The sequence below is a fragment of the Leptodactylus fuscus genome, chromosome 1 (genome assembly GCF_031893055.1).
Source record: "Leptodactylus fuscus isolate aLepFus1 chromosome 1, aLepFus1.hap2, whole genome shotgun sequence".
NCBI classification, from domain to species: Eukaryota; Metazoa; Chordata; class Amphibia; order Anura; family Leptodactylidae; genus Leptodactylus; species Leptodactylus fuscus.
Window position 1 is genome coordinate 139,338,747 of NC_134265.1, and position 15,259 is coordinate 139,354,005.

The window sequence follows — 15,259 nt, forward strand, 5'->3', positions numbered from 1 at the left end:
CGTTCTGTGCTTTCCGTCTTCTGCATGCAAGAAGACAGAAACCACAGACCGGATCCGGCCGTGAGCGGCAGTGAGCGTTTTATCCTCTCTGCCACGAAACCGTTTTTTTAAAATCCGGACACAAAGTACTGCATGTCCGCTCACGGCTGGACAGCTTTTTCACCCATTCAAATGAATGGGTGAGAAAGAGTCCTGCAGGTTTTCGTCTCCTGCCTCTGTTTTGTGCAGGAAACGGAAACCTGCAGAACGGAGACCGGGCACAGATGTGAACGAGCCCTTAGCTTTCATTGACATTACGATGATAAATTCTACCTATAAATTTAGTGACTCAATCTTGTAGAGTTCCAAGTAAAAGTAACAGTTATGTTAAATGCCTACTGTAATGATATCAGAAAAGGGGTTCATATTTATTCAACTTTCCTGTAAAGCCCAGTAACATGCAGAGAATTTTGATCTTTCTATTTGTACATAGTATCTTAATTTTAATATTTGGGAAAGTTGCAGTTTCAGTATGAGGGACTAGTTCAGAAACTTTATAATGAGCAAATCCTTAATATAATGTTATCATCATAGTTATTAGTTTTGGATATTTTTTATCAATTACTGTCTTCAAAAATGTGTTGGTCTTTTCACTCTTACATTGGTAAACTGCTTCAAACATTTGAGTTTTAAAAATAAAATAGATTTAGTATTTTTTATAACAGCTTTTACTGTAAGTGCTTTTAATGTTCAAAAAACATATGTCTTGTTAAATGTCATTGTCTGTATGTTTAATCAATATATCAAATCAAGTTTACATTGCAAATGTCATGCTATTCACAAACAACTCAGATCAATGTGGCTTTGATCTTCCCATTTACTGTAACATTCTGGTCTTACGGTAAATATGAAACATTTCAGTAATGGAATGTAAAATACAACTATAGATTTCTTGCTGAAAAAACTATTAAGCTTTCATTATTCTACATTATCTTATCAGAAATTGAAATGGCAGTTTACATTATAAATATAAGGAAAAACTGACCCTTAGGCTAAGGCCCCATGTTGTAGAAACTCAGCTTTTTTTCTTGCAGATTTTGTTGAGCGAAAACCAGGAGAGAATTGAGTAGAAGGTAGAAGTATAAATATTTTTATAGATTTCCCCTTTCCTTTTGTAGCCATTCTTGGCTTTGGGTCAAAAAATGGCTGCAAATTCTGCAGCAAATAAACTCAGTTTCTATAACCTGGGGCCTTAGCTGAAGGCATTGAGTTACAAAAGGCAGATAAAAACTGCTTTGGAAAAAACACAAAGTGGAAACCCAGAAGCAGAAAATGCTTGCATTTTTCAGTTTTGATTTTTACTCCAACCCTATATAAGTCTTTGTGGACAAAGTAGCATTTCCTAGGCAAAATTAACATGTTGCTATTTTAAAAATAGGTTTTTGCACACGTTTTTAAAAACACAGTTTTTCCGCAGTATATTTATCCCTGCAATATGTAGTTGAGATTAAATAATATCTCATTCACATTGCTTGAACTATAAGACACTATTTTTTTACTACATTTTCCCAACAGCCATAAAATCAATTGGATAAGTATATTATAAATATATTTAACCCTTTAAGGATGCATAGTAGTTTGTATGTTAAAGGGATTCTATTATTGGAATCCCTTTTTCAGGTAATATCAAGTTGGAATAACCTTATGAAAGGCTATTTGTCCCCTACCTTTATATTTCTGCTCTGCACTGCCGTTCCGTTGATATACCGATTTTTCCTGGTATGCGAATGAGTCTCCGGACAGCACAGAGGACGTTCCCCCTGTGTTGTTCGTGCTGCCTGAAGACTCTCCAGTGACAACTCCATTTACTACAACCATGGCTCTCCGCTGAATCCTTTGTGTAGTCTTCTTCTGGTTTGATGCAGAGCTGACTGCGCATTTCTATTCGGCCATTTTACTGTGGCCACTTATGCGAGACAGCCATCCTGTTCTACACCAGAAGAGGTAGGGGGTTGTGGGGACCAATTACGGGGACAAAAAAGGGGCATATAAAAAGTAAAACAGCAGAGTCCCAGCAGCTATGGTAGCCATTCTACTATTATGAATAATGTTGGGAAGGGGTTAAAAAGATGTATTTTCCACCTCAAAGACAATGTGAGATTAGTATCAAAAACAATACTGGGCCAGATTTACTAATTGATGCAATAGGTGCAAAATTAGACAGGCAGTCTAAAAATATGCCAGATTTATCACAGTAACTGATGAGAATGTTCACCTAATACTCATGGCCGGATATGGAACAAACAGTATTCTGTGAACAGTATTCTATGTGAGAAACCAATAGGTATATAGTGGATTATTAAACAAAGAGCTACTGTATATGTATGATAACCAGTATCCATAAACTCTCAGCCCAAGTAGAAAAACAAAATTGGGTCAAGGCACCATGTTGCAGAAAAGCTGCTTTTTTTGTTGCAGGCTTTGCAGCGTTTTTTTTTTAAGCGAAACCCAGGAGCGTCTACAATAGGAATGGGAAATGCAGAGGGAACACTTCTCCATTCTGCTCAATCCACTCATGGTTTTTCTAAAAAAAAACAAAAAAAAAACGGAGTAAAATCTGCAACAGAAAAAAATTTCCGCAAGGTGGGGCCTTCACCTAGGGCTAAGTTGCAGAAATGTAGTTTTTTTGGTTGCAAACTTTGTTGAGGTTATTTGAGCCAAAGCCAAGAATGGGAAAAGGAATGGGAAATATATAGGAAGTTCTTATACTTGTCCCTGCTGCTCAATCCACTCTTGACTTTGGCTCAAGAAACTGTAGTACATTCTACAACAAAAAAAGCTGCATTTCTGCAATATGGGGCCTTAGCCTAACCCTTCATTCACATCTGCGTTCGGTATTCCGTTCGGGGAATCCGCATGAGGACCCCCCGAATGGAATACCGAACACAACTGCAAGCGCTGTGCTGTAAAATCACACGGACCCCATAGACTATAATGGGGTGCGTGTGTTTGTGGTGCGCTGCCCTCATGAATCATTGCAAACTACTTTTCTGCTCACATGATCCCTGCGGAGATCTGGCGGCAAGCACATGGACCCCATTATAGCCTACAGGGTCCGTGTGCTATCACTGGCACACTGTTCTGTATTCCGCTCGGGGGGGGGGGGGGGTCCTCATGTGGACTGCCCTGGACAGAATACAAATGCAGATGTGAACAAGGCATTAAGCACAAATACCCAGGACCAGAATATGAACACCCAGTGATCATCTATATGATCACAAAGTAGTAAGAATTTGGATCTCAAGAAGCGTGTTTTTTGTTATATAAAATATCAGTCTTTTCAAGTAGTATATGTTATATTTTCCTATAGCTTACTAAAAATTAATGACCTCAAAGCAAGCATCAAGTCTGTAATAACATAGTGTACTGCACCTGTTTAAATCACAACATGAAATAAGTCCAAGTACATCTTAGAGACATTTGAGCATTAGAGGAATTTCCCATTCCTCAAGGTACATTAATCTTCAATAAATGTACTAAGAACTCACAACCAGATGGTTTATAACCCCAGAGTGACTACATAAAATAAAGAACACTAATGCCTAACACCTGTTGGTGAAGCCTATTAGACTCAGGTTCCTTCCTACCTACACATATGGTGGTTATGACAAAAAAGATGTCCTTCCTGAAAACGGTCCAGGAGATCACTAGGACATTTGTAAACACCCATAGACATTACACCTGAGCTTATTTTTCTAAATCTTCCTCCTAAAAGCTTAATTTGGAAAATGAAGTAATATTTTCCCTTTTTTATTTTTAGGTTCAGATATTATTTATCTGGATGGTAAAAGTTCCATAATGTATCGATTTTATGAAAAGTCAATGAGCACAACAAAAGATTTGATCTCCCTTAAGTTTAAAACCATGCACAGTGATGGTGTTTTACTTCATGGAGAAGGACAGAATGGAGATCGCATTGGACTGGAGCTTATCAAAGGAAGACTTTGCTTAAGTATTCATCTAGGTAAGCTGTCATGTGTCTTACACTATTCATAACCTCTTCAAATACTAGAGCATGACATTGGTGTGAGCAGATGTGCATCAAAAACATTTCTTCAAGAAGTAATTCCTTTTTTTGTTTAATATTATACTGTACCTGAAAATATTAGGGTTGAGCAATTGGGATCAGAAAGTAAATTTCATGATCGCGATCGGGTTCCGATCCCGCCTAAAAAAGATCGGGAACGGAATTCCGATCCCAATTGCTCAACTTACCTGCACAGATCTACTGCCGCTGCCGCTCCGCATTCTTTTCGCTCCTCTTCTCTCTCATTCACATGCCTTCAGAGCGCCGTGCGTGCTCCCACCTCACTAGGCTAGTGTTAGAGATGCTGGGAGAAGGTGGGGCTTGTGGCTTAGGAGAGTGTGGGAGGGTACTGGGAGGGGAGACGTGAGTGATGCATTCACGTCTCCCCGTCCTGTACCCGCCCACACTCTCCTAAGCCACAACAAACCTGCCTACTCCCAGCATCTCTAACACTAGCCTGGGAGGTGCGGGCGCACACGGCGCTCTGAAGGCATGTGAATGAGAGAGAAGAGGATCGAGAAGTGATCTGTGCAGGTAAGTGGACACCAGGGGGGACTAAGTAGCCAGAGGATTTTTTTAAATCACTACACAGCGTGGAGTCTAAAAATTAAAGCGTTCAATTTTCGGACTCCATGCTGTGTAGTGAATAGGATCGTTTTTAAAATCCGATCTTCGATTATTAAAAAAAATCCCATTGACTTGCATTAGGATTGGAATGATCGGAAATCGTATTTTAAAAACGATCCTGAAATTTCAAGATTGGCTCAACCCTAGAAAATATGTTTTCTTTGCTTTCTACATGCATCCCAAATGGTAACCCGAGTTTTTGACAATTTCAACATGTCAGTTACACTTGTGGAAACACTGGTCTTTTCTGTATAGGTATACTATGGGCAGAAAGTTGACAGAGGAAAACTCTGTGAGGCTTAAACCCCACATTCCAAAAATTTAGCTTTTTTTGTTGCAGATTTTGTTGTGGTTTTTTGAGCCAAAGCCAGAATTGGGTTGAGCAGAAGGGAGAAGCATAAGGGTCCATTCACACGGAGGAAAATGGTGAGGAATTTGGTGTGGAATTTCAGCGCTGAGAAAAATTGAAGTCAATGGGAGGCTTTTTTTTCAGCACTGAAATTCCACACCAAATTCCTCACCATTTTCCTCCATGTGAATGGATCCACAGAACTTCCTATATATTTCCCATTCCTTTTGTAGCCATTCTTGTCTTCGGCTCAAAAAGCTGCAACAAAAAAAAGCTGTTTCTGCAATGTGGGGCTTCAGCCTGAAAATGCAATGAAAAATACAGCATAAAAAAAGTAATGCGTTTCTGACACATTTTCTAGTGTTGTTTGAGCACTAAAGGAACAGGAAAAGTTGCACTTTTGGAAATGTCAATCACAGCATGTCAATTATACCTCGTACCTATGGAGACACTTCAGGTTTTTGTATATGTATAATTGAAGCAGAAACTTTCTGTGAAAAACCGTGATGCATTACCACCGCAATTTTTCCAGCAGCACTTTTTCGCTTGGGGCCTTAGCCTAAAAGTTAAAAATAAATGTATTATTTTACTTGTAGATTGGATCTTAGGTTGGATGGCAATAATTGAAGCTTTAACTTAACTTGACAGGACAAAGAGAAAATGTGTTAATAGGCAGATAATATACATTGTTTTTTGTTTTTTCTTTCCTTTTAGGAAATTTGCAATTTCATGCCTCTAATCCTCATGTTAATGTATTCCTGGGAAGCCTACTGGATGATCAGCAGTGGCATTCAGTTGTCATAGAGCGTTTTGGAAGACAAGTCAATTTCACTGTTGACAGACATGTGTATTATTTCTTCATGAAAGGAGACATCTCCTATTTGGATATTGATTATGAGGTGTGTATTTTATGTATGTACAATACTTTATATAACTTTGGAAGTTTACAACAATGGTATTTTAATTATTGCGTTCACAGTATAACAAAATGAAGTGACATTAAGTTCATAATCATAATTAAAAGCAAACAAAATGAAAGGGCTAACTTGTATTTAGCAAATAAACTAACAGTTAAAGTGTCCATATTCCATAGTTATCAAAAGTTTGGCAGAGTATGTTCCCTCTCTCTCACTGAATGTTACTGTTTATGGTGTATGGGAGTACGGGGCTGTGTAATAGAAAAAATGAGGGCAGAGGAGGGTTACTTCAAACAGTTATATCTCTGACATTATAAAACGTACAACAAAGTTGCTATTGGTGTCATGAGAAAAAAGAAATTCTCTTCTTTCATATGACATTACTTCTACTACTACTACTACTACTAATAATAATAATAATAAAAACAACTGTCACAAAAATGGCCTGGGGGAAGTGCAAAAACAGTTCAGACAACTGATCAGAGAGGGGAAAGCCAACTACAGACGGAAGATGGAACTACAGATAGGGAAAGGTAAGGTCTTGAAGGTGTAGGATAACCTGAAGGTAATATCCGGACATAAAAAAAAGGCTGGACCACAGATAGAAGGTGACAGGAAGTGGCTTAACGAGCTTAATCTATTCTTCGATAGATTTGATAGATTTGACTCCAAGCCAACTCTCCCTTCACCAGCATGGCAGTCAACCACCTTCCCCTCACACACCAAGACCCAACCCCCACTGACCTGCAGTCAACTGCAATCTGACTATCTGATCCTCAAGGAGTCTCAAGTGTATAGGAAAATCAAGAGGTTTAAAGCAGACAAGGCCGGAGGACCTGATGGGATAAGCGCAAGAGTTCTTAAAATGTGCGGAGACCAGTTGTGTGGTGTTATTACGCACATGTACAATATGAGTCTAAAGCTGGGAGCGGTACCTCAACTGTGAAAAACATCTTGTGTGGTGCAAGTACCAAAGAAACCCAACCCAATGGGCTACAATGACTACCGACCTGTAGCACTGACATCCCACCTGATGAAGGTCCTAGAGAGACTTGTCGTGACACACCTACACCCTCTAGTGTGCTCCGCTCTGGACCCCCTCCAGTTTGCCTATTGGCCGGGCATTGGGGTAGATGACGCCATCATCCACCTTCTTCACAGAACTCTCTCTCACACGGAGAAACCCGGGAACACTGTGAGAATAATATTCTTTGATTTCTCCAGTGTGTTCAACACCATTCAGCCAGGGCTATTGAGGGAGAAGCTGAACCTTGGAGGAGTGGACCATCACCTGTCCAACTGGATCCTAGACTACCTCACATACTACCTCAGTATGTGAGAGCCTGGGACTGTGTATCTGACACTGTGATCTGTAGTACAGGGGCACCACAAGGTACAGTTCTTGCTCCATTTCTCTTCACACTGTACACTGCTGACTTTAGGCACAACTCATCCAGCTGTTACTTACAGAAGTACTCCGATGACTCTGCAATAGTAGGCCTTATCACTGATGGTGACTATAGAGAATACAGAGGCTTAAACCGGGACTTTGTTGAAGGGACATGCATTGAGATAGTCAGGACCTATAAGTATCTGGGTGTGTTCCTCAATAATAAACTAGACTAGGCTGATCACCTGAAGGCGCTGCACAGAAAGGGTCACAGCAGACTCGACCTGCTCAGGAGGCTGAGGGCCTTCGGAGTCCAGGGGCCACTTCTTAGGGACTTTTTCAACTCTGTGGTTGCTTCAGCCATCTTTTTCGGTGTGGCCTGCTGGGGTAGCAGTATATCAACCAGGGACAGAAATAGACTTGACAGGCTAATCAGAAGGGCCAGCTCTGTCCTGGGGAGCCCCCTGGACCCAGTACAGGTGGTGGGTGACAGAATGATACTGTCCATGGTGAGCTCCATGCGGGAGAACAAATCCCACCTCATGTATAGGACCTTGATGGCACTTGGCAGCACTGTAAGTGACCTTCTGCTTCACTCCAAGTGTGAGAAGGAGCACTATCGCAAGTCCTTCCTTCCAACCACGATCAGGCTGTATAATCTACATCAGACCAAGCGAAGGTCACTCAGTACAGAAAACTAAATGATTATGACTATGAAGTCTTCCTTCTTTCTTCTACTGTTTCTTAGCTGCTATGGACTCATAGTATATCTTCTCTTTTCATCTTATGTGTGTCTACTTCCGCAATATATTATTGTGTATTATCCTGTATCTGTATTACTATGCTCCTGTAACATACTGAAATTTCCCCACTGTGGGATTATTAAAGGATTATCTTATCTTATTTATATAGCGCCAACATATTTTGCAGTACTTTACAAATCAAACCACTAAGGTTACAGTGCTATATATTATTTCCAGAGATATCACTGGTTGAAAACACAGTTGGGATTAGGATATTTATATATAGCTGTATATTATATATGATCTAAACATCCCAAACCAAATTGTGTTTTCAACCAGTGATATCCCCAGAAATAATTAAGATAAAACTACAATCTTCTTTTTCATATGGCACTAAAAGCAAGTGTGTACATTTTATGATGTCCTAGATATAACTGTTTATAGTGACTCTCCCCTAACCTCAGTTTCTCTACATGTCACACAATCCCATTCTCCCATACACAGTAACATTCAGTGAGAGACAGAAACAAGGTAAAGAGTTTAAAAAAATCCAGGATTTCACAGAAAGGATCCAAAATGTGTTAACAAAGTATATTACAAAATATATGTAGGACAAAAATGCTAACAATGAAACCAAAAGTTGCCAGAAAGTTTAGTTACGCCTTAATGGCATGTATTAGGTTTGAGAGTAACTCACAGATGATGTCACATTGTTTTATTTGTACTCACAATAGGATAGGAAGCTGACATGTGAGAATTCATGTGGTATGGTCCTATCATTAGCAGGGGTGGCCTTCTTTCAAGACTAATAAACTCCTGTATATACTTTGCAAATTTAAAGAAAATCATCTTCAAAAACTGGAGACCTCACCATTGTGAGAATCTTACACAAAATCTCTGTACTAAGGGGCCTTTTGATGGATTGGGATAAGAATGACTATTGAGATTTACTTCAGTTACCCCTGAAAATTCAAGTGTTTAAGTTTGAATCTAGAACTGCTACATTATATACCTCTCTGTCTCCTCAGCAGCTCCATTGTCTTGATAGTAATGCATTATTGTTGAGCCAATATTCAAAGACATGAGAGCAGTTCCAAGATGCCAGCTAATAGCTGATACATGGTTGCACATGTTGAAAAAACTTGATTATAGCTCCATAACCATGTTGAGATACATTAACATACAATATTTATACTGTTCATTTTCACTACTTGGGTAAGTGTGTCTCGTGGTGACCTGTGCCTACTTTTATTAATGAAAATATGTCTATGTAATAGAATGTTAGTAGCGTAAGTACTGTACTTCCAAGAAACTCATGCTGACAGCTTTCTATACGGACTCAAATTGATTATTCATCCTCACATGAGATTAGAGCTACAGTATCTTTACCCAACTTAAACAGAAGGTTTGAATAATACATTAGGCATGAGCACGAAAAGCTCAAGAGAAAAACAAGAGTGATGTAATGTAAAATGGCTTCTGGAATAAAATATGTCCACAGGGCACGAGATATTATATAGCCAACTGATTCCTCCTGTGAAAAAGACAAATTTTGCTTTCAAAAAAACAATCTGACTAATGTGAAATGTTTGAATTTTTTTAAAAAATACATATTTTAACAATGTAATCTTATATTTCACTAACTAAATCTGCACATCTTTATCTGAGCTTTCAAAATGCAATATTTTAATGTGAAGAAAGTCAGTAAGGTCAAGAATATTCATCTCATCCTACTCTTTTGCTATTACTCTTGGCATTGGTTGTTTTTGAAAAATTTTCTGGAATATATTAACTTTTGATAGTTCAATCTTGAATTAATATGTTTTACTTATTCATTGCATGGGAAGAATATGCAAATCTGACTTCCATGATGTCATTAGGAAGCCAGTGCCTCAGGCATGCACACCAATAGAGGGCACTAACTGAGAATGTGCAAGTCTGTCCTCCATGATGTAATTAGGAAGACAGAACCTCAGTCAAGCAAACCAATAGAGGGCGCTCCCTTTAACATCATGCCATCCTTATCAGAGGCCTTTGTTTGCAATGATGTTGGGATTATACCAGGTAGTCCCTCAGCCAAGGACAGCTGTTCTTGCATCTCATCAGCTTGGTGCAGAGAGGACTGACCTGGCAGTGGTGAGAGGCTTAGACAGGGTTGAGGGGATATCGTCACGCCATAGGGACAGACCACCATATAGGTGTGTGGAGTCATTTAAGCCATGAGAACTCCACTGTGCAAAGGAGCATGGGAAGAATATGCAAATCTGACTTCCATGATGTAATTAGGTAATTAAGTCAGATTTTCATATTCTTCCCATGTTCCTTTGCACAGTGGAGCGCTCATGGCTTAATAAGACTCCACACACCTAATTGGTGGTCTCTCCCTATGGAGTGACGATATCCCCTTATTCATTGCAGGCATAGTTAAGCTAAATTTAGCAGTATAATTGTATTAAATTGTATGCAAATATTACTTTGATGGATACAGAGAGTCTGTTAGGTCCATAACGCCTCCCAAACCATGTAGGGTACTTTAATAGGAACATAAACATATCATACTTTTTATCAACCTGCAAGTCCATCAATGGTTGTCCCCAATTTTTTAGTTTTGCCTACAGACAGTTGTGATGCAGACAGAAGATGGAAATGTCATTATCAGATAAAAGGACAGCGTTTGGAAGCATTTCCAGACCACTTATAGAAGCGTGTAGGTAAATCTGGCAAATTGGATTCAACCCCAATGCACTTGTAGGCTGATTTTGTTGGCAGCAAAAAAGCATTTTATTTTTGTCGAGTCAAGGTAAGATAAAACTTGAATCATTGCCAACCATACTGAGTAAAATAATACATCTATTTTTAACTTTTAGGCCAAGGCCCCACGTAGTGGGCCAAAGCAAAAAAAAAGCTCTGAGGGAAAAACTGTAGCGGTAAACCATTGTGTTTTTTCCCAGAACACTTTTCACATAAAGTCTGCAGAGGTTTTCTGCTTCAAAGACTTTCAGCTTCAATTATACCTATAGGGAAAGCGCCAGCGTTTCCGTAAGGATAAATGACTTGCTGCGATTTTTAAAACTTCAACGGTTTTGGAATCCCAGTGTGTCTGCTGTGCATATTTCTCTGCAACGTGCAGATGGGCACTTTGCAGTGACTGGCATTTACGTAACGTGGGGCCCCCGTCTAAAGGAATATTACCTTCTTGTAAAATCATGGCACGTCACAAGAGTAATTCTTGCTCAAACTTGAGTCTGAAGGAGCCATAATGCTAACTTAAACAAGTTAGGGGTGTTATAAATAATAAACACAAGAACAAGGGGGCACAGTCTGAAAATAGTTGGGATAAACACATGCCTGGCCTAACATAAAAAGGAAATGCTATTAGGGCAGAGTAGATGGACCATGTGGTGTTTTTATACCTCACTTTTATACTTCTATTTATAATACTTTTGCTGTTAGAATTTCTTGGCTACCTCAACCTTCAATGATAATTGTTCATTTAAAATTTCCTTGTAATTTTCTTCTAAATTAGTACAAATTGTCCCTACTACTGTGAACATATAATCGACAACTGAATTTGCTGCAAACATGATGGATCTGAAAAGCAAATATATCACATTTCAATATGAAGTTTCAGTTATGACTCTTCATTTCTTAGGATCTGTATAGATTGTGTGACAGAGGTATGGTATTGCGAGGTATATTCTCTTTGTTAGGCCCCTTGTAAAAGACCATGGCATAGTTGAGTGTGCTATATCGGTTTTTCCCAGATGGCACCCTAACTACTTTCTGTTGGCCCTGTGTGCAGACCTTGAGTCCAGGCTGCAAAACTCAAGACAGATCCTATTTCTGTCCGGTTTTGCGGCTGAGCTTCCGCGGCTCCTATTCACTGAACAATTGCTGCGGGAGAAGAACGTTTGGTGCATGGTACCCATGTGCCAATCATGATGTTCAACCATGGCCAGCTGATGGTCATCTGCCAGGGGCCGTAAATGTACATAAAAATAAAAAAGAGGTGTACACAGGACAATAATTTCCTAACATACTTTTGATAGCCCAGATGAACAACAATACCACTTAAGAGACCAGTGATATCATGTTCCTTCATCACAAGGCTTGTTTGAAGCTGAGTCCAAGTAAACTGAATGAGGTTGAATGGTTGTCACTATGACAAAGGCAAAAGGAAAAAAAGGTGCTGTGTGGGTACATTTGATATACTATATACGGCGGAAGATTTTCCTGACTTATATGCCAAATGCAGAGCTTGACCATAGTGAACAAAATAGTGCATGCAGTATTTGTAAGTTATGACTAATTCCTACTTACAAAACTCACATACATCTTAAGATTGTGTTCTAGTTGTTAGATTTATTTTGTTTGCTTGCTTATTGTCATATTAAACAAGCTTTTAGCATAATACTATTGAAAATACGCAGCAGTTGTGTCAATGACTGATAAAAATAAAACAAAAACTAACAATATATAAAGTTATTAAATGCTAAAAAAAATAAAAGGGAAATGTGGAGAATAGAAAAAAGAAAATGCATTAAGAATGCTAAGAAAACCTCAAAGAAATTGCTGTAATTAAATGCTCAATTAAGAATGTAACTGTACCATTTTGTATTACACTATAGAAACTGGCTTAATGGCTATATTGATTTTATTTTCTTCTAAGCTTAGCTTTGGAGGGATCGCATCACAAGGAAAATCAGCATCACTGCTGCGGAAGAACTTCCATGGATGCATTGAGAATCTTTATTATAATGGTTTAAACATCTCTGACTTGGCCAAGAGATATAAACCTCAAATCCACATTGAGGTAATAAATACATAGCTTTGTGATGATATGGACTAGAATACTAATGAACTGGAGGACTACTTTCTAAAACTATTGTTAGACAGCATTTTTCCAAAATCTATCTATCTATCTATCTATCTATCTATCTATCTATCTATCTATCTATCTATCTATCTATCATATCAGTCTTTCTATTCCTTTGCTTGGGCACAACCAAAAGATACTGTAAAGATTGTATATTGCTCCTGGCTATGAGATACTGCTGGTCTATATAAGGAGAAACATAGCCATATGATTACAGTCTGTTACATGAATGCTTGGTGGCGATATTTTGTGGTACTATTCTAGACTATTGTTTAGCTACAATCAATGGAGCAGATTTAGTAATATTGTCTAAGTGCAAATGATACTAGTCCTAGGCTGTGCTAGATATTTGAAACTGCCTGATGCTGTTTGATAAATCTAGCATATTGCTATACTTACTGTCTGGTCTAACAATATATCAGATCATTTTGGTAAATTTTTGGCGCATTGTGAAGCAACTGGAGTCTAGGTCCTTTCCTACCAGGCCATACCCCATTTGCAATGTCTAAAAAGTGTCTAAACACTTGATAAATTCTCACGGTTGCAAGAACGTAATTCCCAGACACTGGCGGAGCACTATTGCGCCCTCTCTTGTGGAATTTCTACAGGAGCTTATCCTAATAAAGAGAATGGAGGCCCTGGTGGCGGAGGATTCCACTGACCCCTCCAAGTTTGAGGCGCTCTTGCAGCCTTGGGTGGTGTTCCAAGATTCCACTGAATTCTCCTTTTTCTTCTACTGATGTACAGTGCCTACAAGTAGTATTCAACCCCCTGTAGATTTAGCAGGTTTACACATTCGGAATTAACTTGGCATTGTGACATTTGGACTCTAGATCAGCCTGGAAGTGTGAAATGCACTGCAGCAAAAAAGAATGTTATTTCTTTGTTTAATTTTTTTTTAAATTGTGAAAAGTTTATTCAGAGGGTCATTTATTATTCAACCCCTCAAACCACCAGAATTCTGTTTGGTTCCCGTAAAGTATTAAGAAGTAGTTCAGGCACAAAGAACAATGAGCTTCACATGTTTGGATTAATTATCTCCTTTTCCAGCCTTTTCTGACTATTTAAGACCCTCCCCAAACTTGTGAACAGCATTCATACATGGTCAACATGGGAAAGACAAAGGAGCATTCCAAGGCCATCAGAGACAAGATCGTGGAGGGTCACAAGGCTGGCAAGGGGTACAAACCCTTTCCAAGGAGTTGGGCCTACCTGTCTCCACTGTTGGGAGCATCATCCGGAAGTGGAAGGCTTATGGAACTACTGTTAGCCTTCCACGGCCTGGACAGCCTTTGAAAGTTTCCTCCCGTGCCGAGGCCAGGCTTGTCCGAAGAGTCAAGGCTAACCCAAGGACAACAAGGAAGGAGCTCCGGGAAGATCTCATGGCAGTGGGGACATTGGTTTCAGTCAATACCATAAGTAACGTACTCCACCGCAATGGTCTCCATTCCAGACGAGCCCGTAAGGTACCTTTAGTTTCAAAGCGTCATGTCAAGGCTCGTCTACAGTTTGCTCATGATCACTTGGAGGACTCTGAGACAGACTGGTTCAAGGTTCTCTGGTCTGATGAGACCAAGATCGAGATCTTTGGTGCCAACCACACACGTGACGTTTGGAGACTGGATGGCACTGCATACGACCCCAAGAATACCATCCCTACAGTTAAGCATGGTGGTGGCAGCATCATGCTGTGGGGCTGCTTCTCAGCCAAGGGGCCTGGCCATCTGGTCCGCATCCATGGGAAGATGGATAGCACGGCCTACCTGGAGATTTTGGCCAAGAACCTCCGCTCCTCCATCAAGGATCTTAAGATGGGTCGTCATTTCATCTTCCAACAGGACAATGACCCAAAGCACACAGCCAAGAAAACCAAGGCCTGGTTCAAGAGGGAAAAAATCAAGGTGTTGCAGTGGCCTAGTCAGTCTCCTGACCTTAACCCAATTGAAAACTTGTGGAAGGAGCTCAAGATTAAAGTCCACATGAGACACCCAAAGAACCTAGATAACTTGGAGAAGATCTGCATGGAGGAGTGGGCCAAGATAACTCCAGAGACCTGTGCCGGCCTGATCAGGTCTTATAAAAGACGATTATTAGCTGTAATTGCAAACAAGGGTTATTCCACAAAATATTAAACCTAGGGGTTGAATAATAATTGACCCACACTTTTATGTTTAAAATTTATTAAAATTTAACTGAGCAACATAACTTTTTGGTTTGTAAGATTTATGCATCTGTTAATAAATCCTGCTCTTGTTTGAAGTTTGAAGGCTCTAACTTATTTGCATCTTATC

At 39.5% G+C, this 15,259-nt stretch overlaps 1 protein-coding gene across 1 annotated transcript in view; it reads left to right on the forward strand.

Annotated features, from left to right (window-relative positions):
* Positions 1–15,259, forward strand: part of CNTNAP4 (contactin associated protein family member 4) — a 268,813-nt gene that overhangs the window by 157,961 nt on the left and 95,593 nt on the right. Inside the window, exons 5-7 of the mRNA XM_075277554.1 lie at positions 3,800–4,003; positions 5,757–5,941; positions 12,762–12,905. Of these exons, the coding sequence (XP_075133655.1) occupies positions 3,800–4,003; positions 5,757–5,941; positions 12,762–12,905 (533 nt within the window). The remainder of the gene's footprint in view (positions 1–3,799; positions 4,004–5,756; positions 5,942–12,761; positions 12,906–15,259) is intronic.